Source organism: Phodopus roborovskii, unplaced genomic scaffold, assembly GCF_943737965.1.
Source record: "Phodopus roborovskii unplaced genomic scaffold, PHOROB, whole genome shotgun sequence".
Taxonomy (NCBI): Eukaryota; Metazoa; Chordata; class Mammalia; order Rodentia; family Cricetidae; genus Phodopus; species Phodopus roborovskii.
The window spans coordinates 14,810,273-14,833,859 of NW_026126636.1; the positions used below are offsets into that span (position 1 = coordinate 14,810,273).

The 23,587-nt window shown below is 50.0% G+C and overlaps 1 protein-coding gene across 1 annotated transcript; it reads left to right on the forward strand.

The window, feature by feature from the left end:
- The first annotated feature begins 4,407 nt into the window (after positions 1–4,407).
- Positions 4,408–23,126, forward strand: Hspbp1 (HSPA (Hsp70) binding protein 1). Its single transcript, XM_051207225.1, has 7 exons — positions 4,408–4,626; positions 7,382–7,586; positions 9,553–9,777; positions 19,317–19,472; positions 19,575–19,671; positions 20,245–20,356; positions 22,808–23,126. The coding sequence occupies exons 1-7, from the start codon at positions 4,423–4,425 to the stop codon at positions 22,880–22,882; spliced, it is 1,074 nt and encodes a 357-aa protein (XP_051063182.1). The 5' UTR covers positions 4,408–4,422; the 3' UTR covers positions 22,883–23,126.
- The last annotated feature ends 461 nt before the right edge of the window (positions 23,127–23,587 follow it).

Consider the following 23,587-nt stretch of genomic DNA (forward strand, 5'->3'; position numbering starts at 1 on the left):
TTTATAAATTTCATATATGTATATAATGTATGCTCCCCTCATCTGTCATCTGTAACTTATTATTTGGATGTGTGTGTGCAAATGTGAGTACATGTGTATGCATAATTCTTGCAGAGGGAAAAGGTCAATCTCTAGTGTCATTCCTTAGGAGCTGTTCACCTTGTTTTCTTCTTTTTATTTTTTTTTTAAGATTTTTTATTTGTTTATTTTTTGAGATAGGGTTTCTCTGTGTAAACCAGGCTGGTCTGGAACTCTGGTCTGTAGACCAGGATGGTCTTGAACTCAGATATCTGCCTGTCTTTGCCTCCTGAGTGCTGGCTGTCACAATGCAGATTGATTTTTGATTAAATTTTTAAAATGTATACACCCGCATTTCAGAATAGGGCATCAGATCTCATTATAGATGGATGTGAGCCACCAGGTGGTGGCTAGAAATTGAATTCGGGTCTCTGGAAGAGCAGCAGTCAGCGGTCTTAACCTCTGAGCCACCTCTGCAGCACCAACTTGCCAATTAGGCTATCTGGGCTGGCTATTGCATCCCAGGATCTTCTGGTTTCCACCCCTCCACCACTGGGATTACAAGCATGCATCACCCCACCCACCCTGTGGGTGCTTTTTCTTTCTTTTCAAAACAGGATTGCTTGTTGCTCAGGATGGTCTTGAACTTGCTATATAGCTGGGACTGGCCTTGAACTCCTCTTCATCTCAAGTACTGTGATTACAGGCATATGCTATTATTAGTCAATAGGACTCATTTTACTCTGGAGTGTTTCAGTAGAGATGGCAAAGTTATATGATTACATTCCTTATTGTTTATTGTAAAGCTTCCATGGGATATCGTGTATCATATTGTAACTTTCATAGGATGTGTGGATGCTTTCATAGAGGCTACCAACATGATATGTGTGTGTGTAAAAAGTGCATAAATACATATAAATATGTTATATGCACATTTATACTATGTGACATCATATATCATTATACATATATTATTATGCATATATATTCATAGGCCCATATATTCTAGTTCTAATTCTAAGAACCTGTGAATATGTGACCTTATATGCCGAAAGAAACTTTGAAGATGAGATTCAGTTAAGGATTTTTTTTGGGGGCGGGGGTGGTGACAGGGTTTTACTATAAGGCCTTGGTTGGCCTGGGACTTGATAAATAGACAAGGCTATCCTAGAACTCTCAGAAGTTTGATGGCATCTGCATCCCGAGTGCTGAGTTTAAAGGGTGTGCCACCACACCCTGTTCTCTGTTAAGGATCTTGAGGTGAAGAGAACGTCCTTGTACATCTTTGTGGGTGTGGGTCTCTCATACTCATAAGATCCTTGTGGGAAGGAGGATGGAGGATGAGAGTCACGCAAGGAGATGAAGAGATGTTAGCAGAAGCCAAAGGGATGTGGGCGGCAGGTGGAGAAATTAGGGTAGCTTCTAGAAGCTGTTAAAGGGATAGAAAACAGCTTTGCACCAGAGGCCTGGAGAAGGACTCCTGTCCTCAACTTGATTTTAGCTCAGAAATAGTCATTTTAGACTTCTGCCTTTCACAACTTCAATATATGTATGTATGTATATATGTATGTATGTATGTATGTATGTATCAAATTGTTTTAAGTCATCAAGATATGTAGCATAAATAATAAAAAACCAGAGACAGGTATTGGGTTCAAGCTGAAGATCAGAAAAGCAAAGCAGTCAAGCCACTAGAGTTCTTACCTCTACCAAGGCTAAGACCAAAGGGGGGAGATCCTGTCCTCAGAGTTACTACAGATTGCAGTGCTCTCCACCAAACCTCAGACTGCACTGAGCTCCTGCCTGATATTCCTCTCTAGTGTTGGGATTAAAGGGATGTCATCCCAAGCGCCGGGATCAATGGTGTGAGCTCTGTTGCTTTTAGAATGATTCTCTTTCATGTACCTCAGGGTAGCCTTGAACTCACAGAGATCCACTCTGTCTCCTGAGTGCTGGAGTTAAAAGGTGTGGCCACCACTGCCTGTCCTCTGTAGCTAAATAGTGGCTTAGTGTGTGTGTGGCTAACTAGTGACTTAGCACTCTGATCTTCAGGCAAGCTTTATTTGTTAGATTACAAACAAAATATCACTACAAAGTTATTTGTGAACAGCAGTAGTAAGAGTTCCAGGGAGGGCTGGAGAGATGGCTCAGAGGTTAAGAGCATTGGTTGCTCTTCCAGAGGCCCTGAGTTCAATACCCAGTAACCATTGGTGGCTCACAACCATCAGTAATGAGACCTGGTGACCTCTTCTGGTGTGCAGGGATTCGGGCAGACAGAACACTGTGTATATAATAAATAATCTTTAAAAAAAAAAAAAGGGGGTTTGGAGAAATGGCTCAGCAGTTAAGAGCAGTAGCTGCTCTTCCAGAAGACCCAGGTTCAATTCCCAGCAACTACATGTCACCTCACAACTATCTGTAACTCCAGTTTCAGGGGAATCTGACCCTTTTACACCAATGAATATATGTATATGAGTTCCAGGGAACAGATCTCATCTTTTGGACCACAAGGGCAGCAAGCATACCAAATATATATATATATATATATATATATATATATATATATATATATATATATTACACTCGTACCTAACATATAAAAGTGAATAAAATAAGGCAGACATGGAGGTGCACACCTTTAATCCCAGCCAGCACTCAGGAGGCTAAGGCATGTGTATATTTATGAATTGCAGGACAGCCTGATCATGACCAGCTACATAGTGAGATCCTGTCTCAAAACAAAACAAAACAAAAAAAACAAGTTCCAAAACAAAAACAAAAAGGGGGGTGGGTGGGCTGGAGAGTGAAAGCTCAGTGATTAAGAGCCCTTGTTGCTTTATTGCTCTTGCTAAAGACCGGTTCATGTAATGGCTCACAAATACCCTTAACCCTAGTTCCAGGCACTCGGAGCATATGGTGCACACACATGCATGTAGGCAAAACACTCATACACAGATGGTAACAGATAAATCCAAAACATTAAAAACCAATAATAATAATAATCTGAGGGGCTAGAGAGATGGCTTGGCAACTTGAAGAGGACCTGAGCTTGGTTCCAAGCACCCATACTGGTTTGTCTCAAATCCATCTGTAACTTCCAGCTCTAGGGGATCCTATGTCTCTGGCCCCATAGGAAACTGCGTTTCCGTGCATACCCTCCATCTATATAGTTAAAATAATCTTTTGTTTTCATTTTTTTTTTTTTTGAGACAGGGACAGGGTTTCTCTGTGAATCAGTCTCGGCTGTCCTGGAACTCAGTCTGTAGACCAGGCTGGCCTCGAAGTCCACCTGCCTCTGCCTCCCAGGTGCTGGGATTAAAGGCGTGCGCCATTACCGTCCGACTTGGAAGAAAAAGACACGTGGGGTCGACTGCCTTCCACACACACACACACCTTGCTCAGCCGCACAAAGACACACAAAGAGTGGTCCGCACCGGGGAACTCAGGCCGAGAAAAAGGCGACCCTGAGCGTCAACACCCCAAGTCTCCCGCAGGAAAAGCAGCTTTACGTTAAACCAGCTCAGAGGGTGCAGCGGCACAAACCGGCCTGACCTGCAGCAGAGGATGCGTGGGCGGGGCCTGCCTGGAGGGGCGTGGCCACACGGGATGGGCGGATCCGGCCCAGGTACGTGAGAGGGGCGGGGCTCGACTGGGAAAGGCCTAGAACAGAGGCGGGGAAATATGGGTGTGGGCGGGGCCTACGCCTGGGAGGAGCACGGAGGAGGAGCCAGAGGCGGGACTTACAGCAAACGCGCCAATGGGCGGGGGCGGGGGAAATGGGGCGGGGTGGCGGTGGGTGGGGCTAGCCGAGGGAGGCGGAGCTAAGTGCCGCGTCCGCCGCCTATAGGCGCCGCTTAGAACCGGGGCGAACTGCCCGGCGTGAGGCACTTCCGAGCGAGGCCGCGCGTATTTCCGGCAAAGATGGCGGCGCCCACCAGAGTCAGGTGCAGGCGAGCCTGTCTTTAGGCGTGGTGGCGGCTCCGGACCCGGGCAGGTGAGATCGGCCCCAGTGGGGCGCCCCTCTTCCAAGGCGAGGGAGGGCGCTTGTCACTGAGGAGGCCGAGGGAAAGGCTTGTTGCCGTGGAGGCGCGGCAGTGGAGTTGCTAAGAGACGAGGACGCAAAATGTGGAGCTTCGTGGGTGGGGGGGTTGCTCGTTGCCAGGGAGAGTGGGTGGGGCCTGTTGCTAGGGAGGAAGAGCGGAGGGGAGGCTTCTGGATTTGGGGAAGGGTCCTGATGGAGTGAAGGGCGGGGAGGGTGCAGGCAGGATGCTTTGGGCTCCTGACACTCGGCTGGCGCCGCCTTCTCAGCAGACCCCCGACCGTGGACGCATCGGATGCCACAGCTGCCCCCGCGGTGACCGCCGCCTTCCTTCGACACACGCATCCTCCCTTCACAAGAGGTCCATGGCAGACAAAGGCCCGGGGGGCAGCCGGCTCCCGCTCGCGCTGCCCCCGGCCTCCCAGGGCTGCTCGCCGGGCGGCGGCGGCTCCTCGGCGGGGGGCTCAGGCAATCCCCGGCCCCCACGGAACCTTCAAGGCCTGCTACAGATGGCCATAACCGCGGGCTCAGAGGAGCCGGAGCCCCCGCCAGAACCCATGAGCGAGGAGGTAACGTACGCGGACCCAAGGAGCTGGGGTGGGGGCCCTGGGGTGTCAGTGTCTGGGGGAGAGTGACTTCAATGAGCCGTTCTCTGTCTGGGTGGCGAGCAGGAGTCTAAATGTGGCCTCATGGTAGGCTGAAGGTCGGCTGTGAAGTGGCTGATGACAGCCTCCGTCTGAGAGGCAGAATGGTGATGAGAGGGAGAGGGAGAGAGAGAGAGAGGGAAGAGAGAGAGAGAGAGGGAAGAGAGAGAGAGAGTGGGAGAGGAAAGAGAGAGAAGCTAGCTAGGGTTCTCTGGAATCAGGCAGACCTGGATTCAGCCTTGTCTCCACGAAGTGTGTGTGACCTTGGGTATATTATTTAATCTTTCCAGTCTTCATGTTTTCATTCCTTTTCGAAATGATGCTGATAATAGTGATGACAATGTTTCATAAGGCAGTTCTTATGTTCCCGTTTAGACTGGGCTCAGCTTTCCCGTTTAGACTGGGCTCAGCATACTGTACCAACCATGACCTTGGTTGGGCAAGTCGCATCCTTTTTTTTTTTTTTTTCTTTTTCAGTCAATGCATTCGGATTAGCCATAATAAAACCTGATAGAAATTTACATGTAATTTTCTTTTTTTTTTAGCTGACAGTTACTGTACGTGGAAATAGTGTAGCATTCAGTTAAGTTATAGAATAACCTGTATACATTGTGTCATTTGACCTTTAGAGCAGGAGGAGAAACAGGCACAGAGCAATGGGATAGCTTGCCCAAATTTATCAGGGCATATGATTACAAAGCTTTACAACCTCTCCCCCCTTCCCACTTCCTTTCCTTTTTCAAGACTGAGGCCTCCTATAAACCAGGCTAGCCAAAATGACCTTGTCCTCCTGAACTTCCTGCCTCCACCTCCAAAGTGTGTGTCAGGCTCTTCAGCCCTCTCTGGGCTTCCTCTGTACTTGTCCTTGTTTGTGTCCGTTGTTGGTTTCTCTTCATTCTCCATACTTTCTATTTTCTCTTTCAATGTTCCAGAGGACAGTTAGCAATAGGTAGAGCCTTTCTTTCTTCTTTCTTTCTGTCTCTGTCTTTCCTTCCTTCCTTTCTTGTTTCCCCCTCCCCCTCTCTTTTGAGACAACAGTGGATGTCTGTGTAATAGCCCTAGCTGCCCTGGGACTTGATTTATAGACCTGGCTAGCCTCACAGAGATCCGCCTGTCTCTGCCCCCCACACCAGTCTGGATGGAGCTGCTCTTGTCACAGTTTGGGGAAAGTGCATGCCAGGAATGCTGTGCAACCGCATGTAATTCTCAGGACTTTTGTCCCCGTGCAGAACCATCCAGCTCAGGGTGTCAGTAGAACAAAGATGCCAGGACCTCTGCCCTCATCACGAGGACACCTACTCTGTGTTTTACCTGGTAGCAGATCCTCAAACCTGACATCTTGTGGAAAACGAGTGCGTCTTGTGTCGCCGCCACCCCCCCCCACACCGCCCCCCCCCAGTTGGTCAGGACAAAACCCAGCATCATCCTGGTACTCTTTCTTGCTTTATAACTTAGCTGTTCAATTAGTCCTCTTTTCACAGCCCAGGACCTGTCCATTCCTCACACTGATGCATGGTTGAGATTGTTCTTGAACTTGTAGCCCTCCTGCCTCCACCTCTGCGCTCCCCAGTGCTGGGATTACAAGCATATGCCAACACCTTCAGCTCATCACCTTTTCTCTTGCATGGGCCCCTCAGTCTCCTGCTAAGCCTGCCTGTCTCCATTTTTACACTTCTCAGTCCATGTCTCTCCCTCTCTGCTAAGAACTTTTGTAGCTACGCCCACCTTATGTAGAACAAAATCTAGGCATTTTCAACCATCCATAAGATCCAACCTGCTCTTCTCCTGGGGTGTTTGTAGGCAAAGTTTTCCTGTCCTGGTAGCTACTTCCCAAATAACCGCAAGAGAGTCTTATTATTAATTATAAGTGCTCAGCCAATAGCTCAGGCTTATCACTAACTAGCTCTCACAACTTAACCTATTTCTATTAATCTGTGTATTGCTGCATGGCTCGTGGCTTTACCTGCCCTCCAGCATGATTTGCTCCCTCTGCATTCCCTGGCAACTCCTCTTTCTTCCCAGTCTTCAGTTTGCTTGTCCCACCTGTACTTCCTTCCTGGCTACAAGGGAGCCAGTCAGCTTTTTGCTAGAAATGTGAGGAACACATTTTCACAGTGTACAGGATTATTCCACAGCAGGCGTTTCTCCCTCCACACTTTTTTCTCCCCTTAATCAGTCTTGCCTCAGCCCCCTTGGCCTCCTGGTGGCCCCCTCTGCCTTGATGATTCTTCCCAGCGCCCACCTGGCTACTCCCTGGCCCGGTTCATTGCTTGCACGTGACCCTTAAAACGACCCCGTTTAGTTCTCCACTCCCTCGATCCTCCCCTCTGCTTACTCTTACCCCACAGTGCCTGCCAGGTTGTCATATTATGTCACACACTACATGTTCTACTTATTTTCCTGTAGCCTCCCTCTGTTCACCACCCACACCCCCTGAAAGCACCCGCCCCCTTCTCCTGTTTCTTTAACCTTTCTGTTTCAGGACTGAGTCCCTAGTACTAGGAAAGAACTGCCGGCCTGCCGGGGCACGTGGCGCGTGCTTTTAATCCCAGCAGCCGAACTACAGAACGAGGCGGCTGTGCTTGCTTTCCCCAATATGCTGTATTTAATGCCACTACCTCGGTCATCACCGAGAGAGAGACTTTCGCTTCTCTACCCACCCTTTCTCCTTCTTCCCTAGAGACGCCAGTGGCTGCAGGAAGCCATGTCGGCTGCCTTCCGGGGCCAGCGAGAGGAGGTGGAGCAGATGAAGAGCTGCCTCCGGGTGCTGTCCCAGCCCACACCTGCAACTGCTGGCGAAGCCGAGCTGGCCACTGACCAGCAGGAGCGCGAAGGGGCACTAGAGCTGCTGGCAGACCTGTGCGAGAACATGGACAATGCAGCAGGTACCCCCGGCCCCCCCCCCCCACAGTGTCCACATCCTCTGTAGCTCAGCCTCATCCCTTCTCTCCTGCATCGCACCATCAGCTCCTCCCAGCCCCTCCCTCCCCATGGTTACCACAGGAGCAAGGCCCTTCTCTTCGTGCACCCACCAAGTCAGCCTAGTGCCACGCTGCTTCCCTGATAAGTCCTGAGCCTGATCGGTCGCCCCCTAATCTGCCGGCCATCTCCTGCCGCCTCCTAGAGGATGAGAAGGCAGAGGTACAGCATCCATCAGAGACCCAAGAAGTGAGGTTGTTTTGGGCTTATCCCTGCTTTGGCATTCTGTAGGTCGCATTTTTTTTTTTTTTTAATACATAATACTTATTTTTGTTTATTTATTTATTTGCTTAATTTTTTTTTTTTTTTTTTTTTTGGTACAGATAACAGCCTTGGCTGTCCTGGAACTGGATTTGTAGACCAGGCTGGCCTCAAACTCATAGAAATTCATCTGCCTCTGCCTCCTGAGTGTTGGGATTAAAGGTGTGCACCACCAAGCCTGGCTTAGTTTTGTTATTTATTTCATGAGGCAAGATCTCACTATGTAGCCCTAGCTGGCTTGGAACTCTGTAGGCCACGTTGGCCTGAGGCTCACAGATATCTACTTGCTTCTGCCTCCCAAGGGCTAGGACTAAAGGCATGAGCTATGTATTTTTGTGTGTTTGTGTGTGTGTGTGTGTGTGAGTGTCTGCATGTATGTATGTATGTATGTATGTGATGTATGTATGTATGTATATATGTGATGTATGTATGTATGCCACATGCATGCATATCTGGTGTCCTGCAAAGCTAGAAGAGGGCTTTGGATCCCCTGGAACTGGAGTTACAGACAGTTGTGATCCTGATTTATGGGTGTTAGAAACCGAATCAGGGTCCTCTACAAGAACCTACAGCAAATGTTCTTAACCATGTGAGCCATTTTTTCAATCCCCATAGTCTTTCTTTTTTTTTTTTTTAAATTTATTGCGCGCGCGTTCATTTATTTTGTTTTATTTTACTGTTGGTTTTTTTTGTTTTTATTATTATTATTATTATTATTATTATTTGAGGCAGTCTTTCCATAACATCCTAGCTGACTTTGAACTTGTAGCAATCCTCCTGTTTCTGTTTTATAAGTGCTGGAATTACAGGCTTGTGCCAGCATACCTGGTAGCTTTCAGGATATTCATGATACTGTGCAACTGCCACCTGCCAGGTTCCAGAACGTGTGTGTGTGTGTGTGTGTGTGTGTGTGTGTGTGTGTGTGTGTGTGTGTGTGTTATAAGGACGGTAGGAATTCAGGATCTCAAGCATGTAGCAAGCATACTGTTACTGAGCTATATTGCTAGCCCACTTTTCATTTTGCATCTTGAGGCAGGATCTCACCAAGTTGCCCGGCTGGCCTTGAACTCCCTCTGTAGCCCACACAGAACTTTTGATCCTTCTGTCTCAGAGAATTATAGGCATGTACCCCCGGCTTCTCCGCTTCTGTTTTTTGACCTGTTTTTTGAGACAGGGTTTCTCTGTGTAGCAGCTCTGGTGGTCCTGGAACTCACTCTGTAGCCCAGGCTGGCCTTGAACTCACAGAGATCCGCCTGCCTCAGCAGACTGCATCACTACTCCCAGCTTGTGCCAGAGCCATATGTATACCAGGCTGGCCTTAAGCTTCCTATGTAGCTGAGGATGACCTGGAACTTGTGAACTTGTGATCTTACTGCCTCCTGAGTGCTGAGTGCACCACTAATCCTGTTTAATGAGGTGCTGGGACTCAAACCCAGGGCTTCCTGAGTGCTTACAGCCTTAGCTAGCCCCAGACCTGTCTCACTTCCAGAACTTTTCATTACTCACAAGTGAGTTCCCACACCGTTTCTAAATGTAGTCACACGCTAAGGCTTAAGAGGTCAGCCCATGAACTGGGGGCTTTGATGGTCTTCTGTCTTCTCTTGTCTACAGATTTCTGCCAGCTGTCAGGCATGCACCTGCTGGTGGGCCGATACCTCGAGGCTGGGGCTGCAGGGCTGCGCTGGAGGGCAGCCCAGCTCATCGGCACATGCAGTCAGAATGTTGCAGCCATCCAGGAGCAGGTGTTGGGTTTGGGTGCCCTGCGCAAGCTGCTTCGACTGCTCGACCGGGACTCCTGCGACACGGTACGCGTCAAGGCCCTCTTCGCCATCTCCTGTGAGTGTCCAGGATTGCTGGGGGGAGGGCCTGGGGCATGCTGGAGCCATAGGGGATAGGGGGTTGGGTGCTTCCTTTATTCTTGGATTCCCATTTTTGCTGGGGTTCTGTGTGAGGTGCCAGAGCCAGAGAGCCGGAGACCAGCAGTCGCTGGGCAGTGCGTGGTGTGCCACGGCCTTGTTGTGGCCTTGTGGTTCAGCTTGAGCACCTCACACGCATCAGGGTCTTTGTCCATGTTTGCCGTCAGTTTATTTTCTGCCTTGGAGAACTTCCCATGTGCTGTAGGGTACTGAGCCCATATGCTGTAGGGTACTGTGTTTGTGGCCTCCACCAGCTGGAGACACAGTGGCATCCTCCAGTTACAACATCCCCCACTTCTCCAGACAGGACAGTGTCCCTCAGTGAGTACCTCCACTCTACAGGGATGCTGTCTGCCCTCACAGCCTGTGGAGCAAGGGAGCCAAAGCATGGGCAGAGACGTTTAGCTCAGACATAGGTGCCAGTGTGGGGACAGATAGAAGACCAGCGCTGTGGGGCACTTACTTAATGTTACTTTTGTTTTTAGTAATTTCTGTATTTATTTAGTGTATGTGTCTGCTTCTACCATGTGGGCTCTAGGGGTTGAATTCAGGTTCTCAGGTTGGTGGCAAATGTCTGTATCTGCTGAGCTGTGCCTCAGGCTCGTGTGTGTGTGTGTGTGTGTGTGTGTGTGTGTGTGTGTGTTTATTTTTAATTTTACTATTTATTTATTTTCGAGATACTATCACTGTGTAGCTCTGGCTGGCCTGGAACTCGCCACATAGTCCCGGCTGGCCTTTAACTCACAGAGATTCATCCACCAACAATTCTCTTCCTGCTTTCACGTCTGGTACTTTGTTTTGTGACCCGCTGCATTTAACTAGGGTCGTTCTCATGAGCTCCGGTGGGTACTCATTTCCCCAGTTCCGGGCCACAGCACTGAGGGTGTGGCCCCTCCTACCTGCTCCCTCAGCAACCGTGGACTAGTTTCTTGGGGAGGGGCAGGGCCTTATGAGTGCCTCTCCTGAAGTGATGACTGTCATCGCAGACATGTCCCTCCGTGCTTAGACCCCAGGGCTTTGTGTGCGTGATAGACAAGCACTCTGGAGTACACCCCGGCTCTCTGTACTTTTTTGTTTTGAGACAGGATCTTGTGAAGTTTACCTAGGTTGGCCTAGGTAACTCTACAGTCCAAGCAAGCCTTGAGCTTTTCATCCTCCTGCCTCCATATTTCAAGTAGCTTAGATTATAGCCTATGCCTCCAGGCCCAGCTGAACCCGTCCTTTTCTTAGTGCATTCACCCGGTTGTACCCCCCCTTTAACTCGTAGCATTTGCCGCCTCCAGCTGGACGCTGTCGACATGCAGCGGTCCCTCCCTTATCCCTAACGTCAGCTCTTGCAGCCACTAGTCCAGTGTGTCTGAGGGTTTGCCTGTCCGTGACACTTACTGTAAACAGAACTGTGAGCCCCATGTGGCCTTTTGCTTCTGGACTCTTTCACTGGGCGTAGTGTTCATCCTTGTTGTGGCATGGGCCAGTACTTCATTCCTTTTTATGGCTGAATGACATTCCAGCGCATCAACACGGCACTTTTTGTTTATCTGTCCATCTGCCAGTGGGAGTCTGGGTTGTCTCAGCCTCTCAGGCTCTGCTGCTGTGAGCAGCGGTTGCAAGTCTTGTCTGTCGACATGTCCCCTTTCTTAGTGTATGTACCTGGGAGTGGGCTTGCCAGGACATACAGGGACTCCTTGTTTATCTCTGCAAGGTTGACTGTTTCTTTTCTTCTCTTCCTTCCTTTCTGTCTTCTTTCTTTCTTTTCTTTTTTTTTCCTAAGACAGGTTTTCTCTATGTGTAGCTCTGGCTGTTCTGCAACTAGCTAGCATTGAACTCAGAGATCCTCCTGCCTCTGCTCCTGGGTGCTGGGATGAAAGGTGTGTGGCGCCACACCTGGCTCCTTTCCATTTCTGAGATGGGATCTCACATATACCAGGTTGGCTTTGCACGCTCTCTGTTTCAGAAAACCTTTCCCTTCTCATTCTCCTGCCTGTGTCTTTCTAGGCATGCACCCACCACCGTGCTTGGCTAGTGAGCTGCAGGGACTTGAACCCACGGCTTCATGAATGCTAGGGAAACATCCTACCATCAACTGACCAACACCCCAGTCCGACTGTCCCTTAGCTCTAGCGGTTACATACTTTGAACAGGACGTATAAAGCCAAGCCTAGTGTAATCCCAGGATCCAGGAGGATTGCCACGAGTTTAAGGTCAAAGAGGGTTACAAAGCTAGATTGTGGGGGTGGGGGGAAGCTGGGGAGATGGAGAGAGGACGTATGTGGGAGGCGCCTCTCCCCGATCCTGCATTTTGTGCTCTGGTCCCAGCGGCTTCCTCACAGCAGAGGCCAGGCAGATGCTCCTGGGGCGCCAGGCTGGTGGGAAGAACAGGCTTTCTTCAGGGGCTGGGGCAGGTCTGGGGCAGGGCAGCCTTATGGAAGTCATGCCCAGGCCCAGACAGGATAGCCTAGCCCTATGGTAAGGAAAAGGACATATGTCTCCAGCTCAGCTACAGCCAGACCTAGAGCCGGCTGGGAGGCACTTGCAAAGCTTCCTTCTAATGAGTTTTATCTACTTATTATAAGATTTATCACTTGTACTTTTTATATGTACTTGAGTTTTTTGCCTGTAAGTACACCATATGTGTACAGTGCCTGAGGGTATCGTATCTTCTTGAACTCAAGTTACAGGTGTATTTGAGCTGTCATGTGGATACTGGGAACCGAACCAAATCTAAGTCTTGGAAGAACAATAGGTGCTCTCAACTGCTGAGCCAGATTTGTTTATTTTTTTATGTATGCAGTGTTATGCCTGCATTTATCCCTGCAGGCCAGAAGAGGGCGCCAGACCTCATTACAGATGGTTGTGTGCCACCATGTGGTTGCTGGGGATTGAACTGGGGACCTCTAGAAAAGCATCCAGTGCTCTTAACCACTGAAGCATCTCTCCAGCCCTGTTTTTGTTTGTTTGTTTGTTTAGTTGGTTGGTTGGTTTTGTTTTTTGGGAATCAGTTTCTCTCTGTATCTCTGGCTATTGTAGAACTAGCTCTGTAAACCAGGCTGGCCTGGAACTCACAGAGATCCGACTGCTTCTGCCTCCTGAGTGCGCCATCACTGTCTGGCTCTGGTTACTCTCTTGTACATGGTACATATTCCTATAAGTATGAGAGAGAGAGAATGTGTGTGTGGTGTGTGTGTGGTGGGGCGTGTTTGGTATGGGTATCTGGTGTGGGTTGTATCTGGTTGGTGTATGGTGTCTGTGGTGTGTATGGTGTAAGGTGTTTTGTGTATGTGCATGTAAATTTGCAGACATGCACACAGAAGCCTCTCTTCCTCTGCCCATTGGCAGTGTGTACCTGTGTACCTGGTGACTGACCACATGGATGGTCTGTCCAGCACATCTTAGACTACCTTGACCCTTTGTTCTTCACATCATCATCTTTCACCGTTTCTGTGGGTCACAGCTCAAGAGCAGCCTACTTCAGTAGCTCTTGCTTTCGTCCTTTGTGAGGTCCTGGTCCTCAGGGCAATGGACTATGACAATGATGCATCCTCTGCTGTTGGCTATCTGCCTCCAAGGAGGCCTGCTGCTGAACAAAGCATTTGAGTGGCCTCACAGCATGCTTGGCTCCAGGTGAAATGGGGTGGGGGCTACTAAAACGACACTGCCATTTTACCCTGAAGTAAAGTTGACACAGCCACTTTAAAGTGTGCAGCCAAGCAGTGTCTGACCTTCCTCGGGTGCCTTTATCCTATGGTGCCGTGTGGCTGCTTTCCAGGGCTCCGTGCTAGGAACCGGTAGGGCTTGGTCACGTGGGCTCCTGCTGCCCGAGGCGGGGACACTACTACATTCTTGTCCCTCTCTTGTGAGGCCACAGACTTGGGGGCCTTGCCACTTCACGTTTGTAAGTGGCTCTTTGTTCTCACAGAGAAAGGGTTTCAGAGAGACTCAGCGATGGGTCACTTGCAGTCATGCCTGCTAGGGCCTGGGGTGGGGGAGGGGACACGGAAGGGCAGGGGGATACACATGTACCTCTGTTGGCTTGATCCCTGCGTCTGCTCCTGCTCCTCCCCCTCCCCTCACACCCAGATGGGGTTTCTCTGCGTGCCTCTCATTCCGTGCACCAGGCTGGCCTTGAACTCAGAGATCCAGACAAAAATAAGCCTTAGTGTCAGCGGGAGAGGAGGTGGTGAGTGCCATCGTACTCACGTGCTAGCAGAGGGCAACTGTGGACTGAGCTCCCTCTCTCTAGCCTTTGAGGACCCAGGGGATTAAACAGGCCAGCCTGTTTGTGCAGCAAGTGCTTTCAGCCTCTGAGCCGCCACACTGGCCTTTCCTTATCATCTCTCTTTTTCAGGCAGGGTAGTGTGTATCCCATGCTGGCCTCGAACTGGCTGTATAGCCAGGGATGGCCTCGTGATCCCCCTGTCTCCACCTCCCAGACACTTAGATTACAAGTGTGTGCTTTCACACCTGGCTCTTGTTTTTGGATTTTTAAGATTCCTTTTTTGTTTAAACGTTTATATCGGGGCATGTGTGCCATAGTGCAAGTGTGGTGGTCTAAAGGCAACTTCCCGTGGGAGTTGGTTCTCACCTTCCAACACTGGGTTTCTGGATTGAACGCAGCGTATCAGCCTTGGTGACCTGTGAGCCATCTTGGTAGCCTATTGTTAGTACACTGGAACCCCGTGTGTAACTCCCTGTGTGGCCCAGGCAGGCCTCAGACTTGCATCAATCTTGCTGTTTTATTTTTAATTATGTGTGTATGTGTTTTTGGGAGGGCAGGTACCTGCAGAGTCCAGAAGAGGGAATCGGATCCCCTGGAGCTGTAATTACAGGTAGTTGTGAAGTGCCTGTTGTAGGGTATGAGAACCGAACTCAGATACTCTGGAAGAACAGCGAAGACTCCCAACCAACTAAGCCATCTCTCCAGCCCGTTTATTTTGTTTTTAAGACAGGGTCTCAAACGGCCTAGCATAGCCTTGAACTAGCTAGGTAGCCAAGGATGGCCTTGATCTCCTGGTCCTCCTGCCTCAGCCTCTCTAGAGCTGGAACCACAGGCATGCACCAAAATGCCCAACTTGGTGGGTTTCAAACCCAGAACCACATACATGCTGTGCAAGCACTCTACTACTGAACTATATCCCCACCCAGGCTTAGAGAATTTTAGATTCATAACAAAGTGGAGGTACAGAGAGATTTCTGTTATCCTCTGTCCTGGGCCCACACAGCTCCCTTCCTCATCAGCATCCCAACCGAGATGTGCATTTGCTCCCACTAATAACCCACATCATTGCTGTCTGGGATCTGCATGTAGCTCATATTGGGTTCACACAGGGTTGTGACTAGATGTTTGGACAGACATCTAGTGGCACATGTCCATCATTATGGAACTCCACGGTCATTTCACTGCCTAGATCCTCTGTGCCCTGCCAGGACATCACATCACACCCCTGACCCACAGTTTGACTTGTCTCAGGGTTCCTATTGCGTGAAGAGACACCATGACCACGGCAGCTCTGAAGGAAGGCCTTTAATTGGGGCTGGCTTACAGTTTCAGAGGTTTGGTCCATCGTCGTCACGGCAGGAAGTATGGTGACGTGCAGGAGGGCATGGTGCTGGAGAAGGAGCCGAGAGCTCTACGTCTGCATCCTCAGCCAGCAGGAAGAGATCCTGATCCTGGCCTGAGTATTTGAAACCTCAAAGCCCACCCCCAAAGTGACACTTCCTCCAACAAGGCCACACCCACTCCGAGGCCACACCTCCTAATAGTGCTGTTCCCAATGAGCCTGTGGGGGTCTTTTTCATTCACATGACCAGAGCCACATCGCTGGAACCCAGCACGCAGCCTTTTCTAGTTGGCCCGTTGTGTAGTAACGTGCCCTAACCTTCCTCTGTCTTGTCGGCTCATTTCTTTACGGTGCAGAGTTGAGTGAGTATAGCTTTTTAAGGGCGTAGTGTGTCCCGTGGTGATGACCTTGGCTGTCAGTTGAGAGCGGCAGCAGCCATTCTGTCTTTCCCCCACTGCAGAGAAGAGATAGGGGCCCAGCCAGGGTTCATGGAATGTGGAAGCTGAGTCGGCAACAATGAAGGTTGAGGTGAGAGAGGTCCCTGAGGAAAGGTGACTGGTAATGACTCGAGGAATTCTCAGTTGTTGGAGTGGGGGGGGGGGGGTCAGGGCTCTTGTCCATATGCAGCCATGCTCATGGTTGTTCCACAGCTCGGCTGGTCCAGCCCCACGTGTTTCCCATGTCCAGGTGTGGAGATACCCTAGGGTCGGGGGCCATGATTGCTCTGGTCATGCTTTGGAGGTAGAGCTTCCAGGCTATGTTTGCCAGTTTGGTTTATGGTGCCTCATGTCTCTCACCCATGGGTTACTGTGTTATTTATTTATATTATCTAGTTTTATTTTTATTTATTTTTTTAAAAATAGGATCTGAGGTAGCCATGGCTGGCCTTAAACTCACTATGTTATTGAAGATGACCTGAATTCTGAGTTCAGGGGTTACAGACATGAGCTACCATGCCCAGCTATTTTCTCTTAAAAATTATTTATGTACATATATGTATGTGTGTCTTGTCTGGATGAATGTCTGCCGCTTTGTGTGCCTGGTACCACAGGAGGTTAGAAGAGTTGGATGGCCTGGAACCTGAGTACAGATTGTTGTGAGCCACCATCTGGGTGCTGGGATCTCTGTAGCCTCCGTTCTTACTATTTTCAGTTTAAGTTATTACATTTTATTAGTGTGCATGCGTGTGTGTGTGTGTGTGTGTGTGTGTGTGTGTGTGTGTGTGTCTACTTGCAAGTGCCACCGCCCATAACTGACTGGAGGGCAGAGGTAACTTGTGGAGTTCAGCTGTGCCCTACTGTGTGGGTCCTGGGAATGAAGCTCAGGTCATCAGGTTTGGCAGCGATTGCCTTTACCTGCTGATCCATTTCACCAGCCCCCTTTCAGCTTTTTGAGACGGAGTCTCACTACAGTCCCGGCTGGCTGGCCACTTGCTGTGTAGTCCTGTCACTTCCCAAGCACTGAGATTGCACGTGCTTATACCCGCCTTCTGTCAAAAGCCAACAGGCTGGAGGGTGGCTCAGCGGTTAAGAGCTCTGGCTGCTCTATCATAGGACCTGAGCTCAATTCCCAGCGCCCACAGGGCAGCTCACAACTGCTTGTGACTCCAGGTCTAGGTCTGACACCCTCACATAGGCATACCTGCAAGGAAAGCGTAAGCGCACTAAAATAAATAAGTAAATAAATCTTTAAGCAGACAAACAGCTCATGTGTCCACGGAGGGCCGAGGAGGGCATTCAGGCCCCCTGGACTGGAGTCACATGCGGTCATTGGCTGCCATGTGGGTGCTGGAGCCTCTGTAAGAGCAGTCAGTGCTGTTAGCGCCGAGCCAGCCCCAGGTCGGCGTTGGCATCGTCGTCTTTTTTAGTGACATTTTATGAAGTTCAGGCATGGTAGCATATGTTTCTAATTCTAACATTTGGGAGATTGAGGAGGAGGATTGTGAGTTCAAGGCCAGCCTAAACAACACAGTAAGTCACTATCTTGAAAAAAGGAAACAAAGAGGCTGGAGAGATGGCTCAGCAGTTTAAAAAAGAAAACAAAAACTCAAACAAGCAGCATACTGCCCTTGCAGAGGACCTGAGTTTGGTTCCTAGCATCCACGCGCGGCGGCTTATAACCGCCTGAGGCCCCAGCCCCAGGGCATCTACGCCTACCGTCCCGTCCTGGCCTCTGTGGGCACGGGTACTCACACGCACATGTTTGCACATGGACAACTAAAAACATTAAAAAGAAATGAATAGCAGTAAAAACTGGAGCACACAGTGGATGCACACCAATCTGTAAAGTTTTTATTTTTCATGTGCATGTAATATGCCTGTGGGTGTTCTTCATGTACGTATGCCTGGTGACTGACTCCTCAGGAGGAGGAGGGAGGGCATTGGAGCTCCTGCATTGGAGTTACAGGTGGTTGTGAGCCACCAAATGGGTGTTGAGAAGTAACCCTGGGTCTGCTGGGAGAGCAGCCAGTGCACTTAACCACAGAGCCATCTTTCCAGCCCCTGCATACAGATGATCAGTGAGATGCTTTATGTCCTTTTTGTCATGCTAAGACTTCAGAAGTCCTTGGTGTTCATTTTACACCTCAGTGAAGGCGTAGAATTTCCAATGGTTGGTATATAGTTTTACTAAAGCAACAGAGTTGTGTTTAATGGAAAATTTTACACCCTTTCTGTTTGTTGACTTTATATTTCAATGAACTTGAAAGGAACAGCCTGGCTCCTTAGTCACCCTCGTCACATGTCAGGTACCCAGTGGCCTTGAACTTGCAGTGGCTCCTGTTTGCCCAAGCAGTGCAGGCGTGGAGCTTGTCATGGAGCTGGCCTTCCTGCACTGTACATGCATCCCTGGTTGGCTCTTTGCCTTGTTTGTAGGCTGTACAGAGTCCTCATTGCCCTCAGAATAAAGATCATACATGCTCTGTAGCCTGGCTCTCTTGTCTGTAAAATGGTAATTTAAGCTGCCTGTGGTGCTGTATACCTATAGTTCCTGCACTTTGAAGGCGGAGGAAGTAAGACTTAGAAATAAATGTTCAGTGCCATCTTTGGCTAAGTATGTGAGCTGGAGGCCAGACTGAGACATAGAAAACCTTTTTTTTTTGGTTTTTCAAGACAGGGTTTCTCTGTGGCTTTGGAAGCTGTCTGTCTTGGAACTAGTTCTCGTAGACCAGGCTGGCTTCGAACTTAACATAGATCCACCTGCCTCCTGAGTGCTGGGACTAAAGGTATGCGCCACCACCACCTGGCTGAAACCTTACCTTAAGACCTAAATAAGGTCTGGGAAGGCAGATATGATGATGGTGGTGGTCATAGTGATGATGGTGGTATTGATGGTCATAGTGATGATGGTGGTATTGATGGTCATAGTGATGATGGTATTGATGATGGTCATAGCCGTGGTTGTGGTGCTGATGATGGTAATAGTGCTGGTAATGATAGTGCCGATTGTGTTGACAATGATGATAATAGTCTTTGTGTCCCCCCCCCCAGCCAGCTCCCAAATAATGGCACAGAGACTTAGTATTAATTATGAAAGCTCGGCCTTAGCTTAGGCTTGTCCCAATAGCTCTGTGTTTGCCTTGTGGCTTTTTAACCTTACCTCCATACTGCCTGTCCTGCTCCTTCCGTGTGTCTTGCTTCTCCTCATGCCTACGTCCTCTTCCTTTCTCTCCCCAGAAACCCCACCTATGCCTCCTGTCTAGCTATTGGCCACTTAGCTCCATTAAACCAATCAGAAGGAGCCTTGGCAAAGACATTGTATCTTCACAGTGCACAAAAAGATTATTCCACAACAAATAGTGATGGGTGGTGTTAGTTGTGGTGATGGTCAAGATGCTAGTGTGGTGATAATGGTGGTGGCAGCCATGGTGACTAGGACCTCACAGCTCTGCCCCTCCCTCCAGGCCTCGTCCGAGAGCAAGAGGCTGGGTTGCTGCAGTTCCTCCGCCTGGATGGGTTCTCCGTGCTGATGCGGGCCATGCAGCAGCAAGTGCAGAAGCTCAAGGTCAAGTCGGCATTCCTGCTGCAGAACCTGCTGGTGGGCCACCCGGAACACAAAGGTGCAGTGTCTGCAAGGGAAAGCAGGTGTCCTGAGAGGGACATGTGGGGGACAGAGGGCGGTCCGGGAGCCTTCCTCCTGACTCCCACGGCTCTTCCCCCAGGAACCCTTTGCTCTATGGGGATGGTCCAGCAGCTGGTGGCCCTTGTGAGGACAGAACACAGCCCTTTCCATGAGCATGTGCTCGGAGCCCTGTGCAGGTATGCTGGGGCCCCGGGAGGAGGGGGCCTTGAGTGGGGTCCCCACAGCAAGAGCAGGTCAGGCACTAGATGAAGAGTGTAGGTCAGAGAGGAGCAGAGACCACACAGAGCATTTCCTCACAGTGCTTGGGAGGGAGAATCCCTTCTTATGGTTCCCACAGGGTAAACAAATTAGCGGTCCAGGCTTTTATAACCATCAGGCCTTGGGCCACATGTGCCCCAGGATCTCTGTGAATGCTGCCCAATAGAGAATTGTAAATGTACTTAAAACATTGTACAATTTCTTAAAGTAACTCAACCGTACCATTGTCCAGCATGAACCTTGTAGATGACGCGTCCAAAGGTTAGACACACCTGGAGCATGATGGAGCCAGCATAGGCATCATGGCAGGCACCATCTGAACTCTGTATTCACCGTAGCTGGAGGGCAGTTTTACAGATGGGGAGCCGACACCCACCATAGCGCCATGGCATACCTTGGCTCCCACAGGAGCAGCGGTGGGGGGCTTGGCACTGGGCTGTGGTGTCTGCTGCAGATGGGGTCCTAAGGTCTGCTCTCCTGTCCTCCTGTAGCCTTGTGACGGACTTTCCCCAGGGTGTGCGAGAATGCCGGGAGCCTGAGCTGGGCCTGGAGGAGCTGCTCCGGCACCGCTGCCAGCTGCTGCAGCAGCATGAGGAATACCAGGTAGGAGGGCGGGGCACCATCCTGTGCTGGCCCTGTGGCCCGGGGCTCAGGCTGCCCCCAGCTTCTCTCACTATTACCCCCTCTAGTTAGCAAACACTGTGGGCCGCATGCTTCATCAGTCGGGAGGTGAGAACTGTTTTATAAACTGGTCAGAAATGACAAACATCCTTAAATATCAGGTTAAAGAGGTGAATAAATTAAGTAGATAAGAATGGATAACTCAGCCAGGCAGTGGTGGCGCACGCCTTTAATCCCAGCACTGGGGAGGCAGAGGCAGGAGGACCTCTGTAAGTTCAAGGCCAGCCTGGTCTGCAGAGTGAGTTCCTGGACAGGCTCCAAAGCTACAGAGAGAAACCCTGTCTGGAAAAACCAAACAACAAAGAATGGGTGAGTTAGCCTGGCAGTGGCCTGGGCCATGGTGCTTGTGTGGAGGAGCCGGGACTCAAACTCGGGCCGTCAGCTTGACAGTAGCACTTTCACATCCGTGCCGCCCTGCCAGCCTTGGTTGTTCGTCTTGAGAAGCCCCGAGGCTTCAGTGCTGTCGCTTGTAATACAGCTAGGCACGGCAGATGTGTACAGCGGTGTCCATTGTCTCGTCTGTGCCCCTCAGTGGACACACCGATGTTGGCAGAGGGACACTGGTAAGTAAGACAGGCAGGACACCCGTGACGTTAATATCTGTCCCCATGGAGCGCGGGAAGCTGCAGCCTAGGCTGGCTTGGTGTCTGGTGGAGCACTCCAGGGCCCTGCGTGCTGCACTTAACATTTGTCTCCCAGGGCACCCTGAGCTGAGTGATTCCAGCCCACCACCCACAGACCAATACTTACAAAAACCTTTCTCAAAAGTAAAGACGAGGCTGGACATTTTTCCTCAGAATAAACGCAGAGTAGCACCGAGACAGAGGCAGGTGGATCTCCGGGGGGCGGAGCCACCATGGCAGATAGAGCTTTCCAGGCCTGGTGCTGGGATGTAAGGCGTCCACCACTGCCCAGCAGGGAGGCTTATTCTGACCCCTGGTGTTAGAGTGTGGATGGCTTCATGGCCTCATTGACTTAACTGCCTCTTTAATTTATTTTTTAGGTAGGTTCTCACTGTGTTAGATCAGAGTAGTGTCATACTTGAACTCCTGAGGTAGCTGGCTGGCTCTTAAGGAGGTGTGGGTTGTTCCCAGTGTCTTACCTACAAACACTGCTTTCCATGAGGAGTTGGCTCAAATCCCAGGTACACACTTAAAATCCCAGCACTCAGGAGCCAAAGAGAGAAGATTCCTAGGGGCTTGTGTGTAGCCAGTCCAGTAGAATCAGTGAACTCCAGGTTCAGTGAGAAACTATGCCTCAAAAAGTATGGATGGTGGCGCATATCTTGAATCTTTGCACTGGGGAGGAGGGCAGATAGAGGCAGGACGATCGCTGTGAGTTTGAGGCCAATGTGATCTACACTGTAGTTCCAGCCAGACTAGGGCTACATTGTGAGACCTTGCCTCAGAAAGACATACTTGTTAACCTCTGATGTCCACACCCATGTGCACACACATGCACACACACAAGGTGGATGGCTTCTGGGAACCTCTGGTTTTCACACACATGCATACACATGAGTGTACACATACTGACATAAAACATTCTTCACATATCCCCCATAAAAATACAGCTTAAAAATGGGCAGTGGTGGCGCACACCTTTAATCCCAGTACTTGGGAGGCAGAGGCAGGAGGATCTCTCTAAGTTCAAGGCCACCCTGGTGTACCTTTCCAGGACAGCCTTCAAAGCTACAGGAAACCCTGACTTGAAAACCAAAACAAAAAAATGTTTACATTCATCCATTATCTTTTGGTTTTTCGAGACAGGGTTTCTCTATGTAACAATCCTGGCCATTTTGGAACTCGCTTTTGTAGATCAGGCTGGCCTTAAACTCACAGAGATCCACCTACCTCTGCCTCCCAAGCACTGGGATTAAAAGTATGCACCACCACCGCCAGGCTACATTCATCTATTATTTTTGAAAATTATTTTTATATAAGTTGGTGTTTTGCCTACACGTGAGGATCCCCTGGAACTAGGATTATAGACAGTTGTGAGCTGCCATGTGGGTGCTGAGGATTGAGCCCAGATCCTCTGGAAGAGCAGCCGGTGCTCCTAACCTCCAAGCCCCTCATCTATTTATTATGTGTGGGGACATGTGTGTGCTATGGTGCACAGGTGGAGGTCACAGGACAACATGGGTTTTGGGGATTGAACTCAGATTCTCAGGCTTGGTGATCGGCACTTTGACCTGGGGTGGATATATGAAAGTCACAGGGCTGGTTCCAGGACAGACCAGTTTGGGAGGCCCCAGGCTCTCTCTCCAAGGGAGGGCAAGTGAGCACGATCTGAGCAGTGGTCACTAGGGAAGCCCAGTGGCTACTGGAGTGGGCAGGTCTGCCCGTGCTCAGGATTTCTTTCCTGATCCAGGAGGAGCTGGAGTTCTGTGAAAAGCTGTTACAGACATGTTTCTCCAGCCCTACGGACGACAGCATGGATCGGTGAGATCAGGTGGCTTCTTGCATTCTCCGTGGGAACCCAGGCCTCCTGCCTCCCTCCTTCCCAGGCGCCCTCTCCCAAGGGATTGCCAGGCGTGTTCAGGCCTGGGCCTGGGCTGCCAGCCCATCTCTGGGCAGCCCCCTGGAGGGGTCGCCGAGAACGGTGCTGGCCCTTTGGATCCCCTCCCTTGCTTTCTGTCCGTTCCTTCTCGTGTCCACACTGCTCTTCCAATAAAAGCATTTCTCCTGTCCCCTGCCCGGTATTGCCTTGCTGTGTTTTTTGGAAAGTTCTTATGGAAGGTAGGAGGGGCTGAGCTTAGCGGACTTGGGGAAGGGTGTCACTAAAGGAGTAATAAAAGTGTTGCTCCTGTCCTCAGAACTGTTGTCTCCTTTTATCTGCCTGCCTTTGTTGTGTTGGGACCATCCTGTCCTTTTCAGTACATAATTAAAAAACAGGTTTGTCTGAGTGTGTAAGGATGGGGGTCAGAGAACCCTTCTACCACATGGGTACTGGCAATCAGCTCTAAGTTGTCAGATCAAGAGGCTTGCACAATTAGCACCTTTACCCATGGAACCAGCTACCAGACCTCAAGGAAGTTTATGTGAAGGTTAGTCTTCACTGTCAAGTTGGCTGGATTTAGAATCACCATGGAAACACATCTCCAGTGTGCCTATGAGACTGTTTCCAGAAAGGTTTAGTTGGGAGGAGACC

Bases quoted from the DNA above. Each gene is read 5' to 3' on its own strand.
- Hspbp1 (XM_051207225.1), top strand. From the start codon at position 4,423: ATGGCAGACAAAGGCCCGGGGGGCAGCCGGCTCCCGCTCGCGCTGCCC. The intron at 4,627-7,381 runs GTAACGTACGCG...CTTCTTCCCTAG, and splicing joins CAGAACCCATGAGCGAGGAG to AGACGCCAGTGGCTGCAGGA. The intron at 20,357-22,807 runs GTAGGAGGGCGG...TTCCTGATCCAG, and splicing joins AGCAGCATGAGGAATACCAG to GAGGAGCTGGAGTTCTGTGA.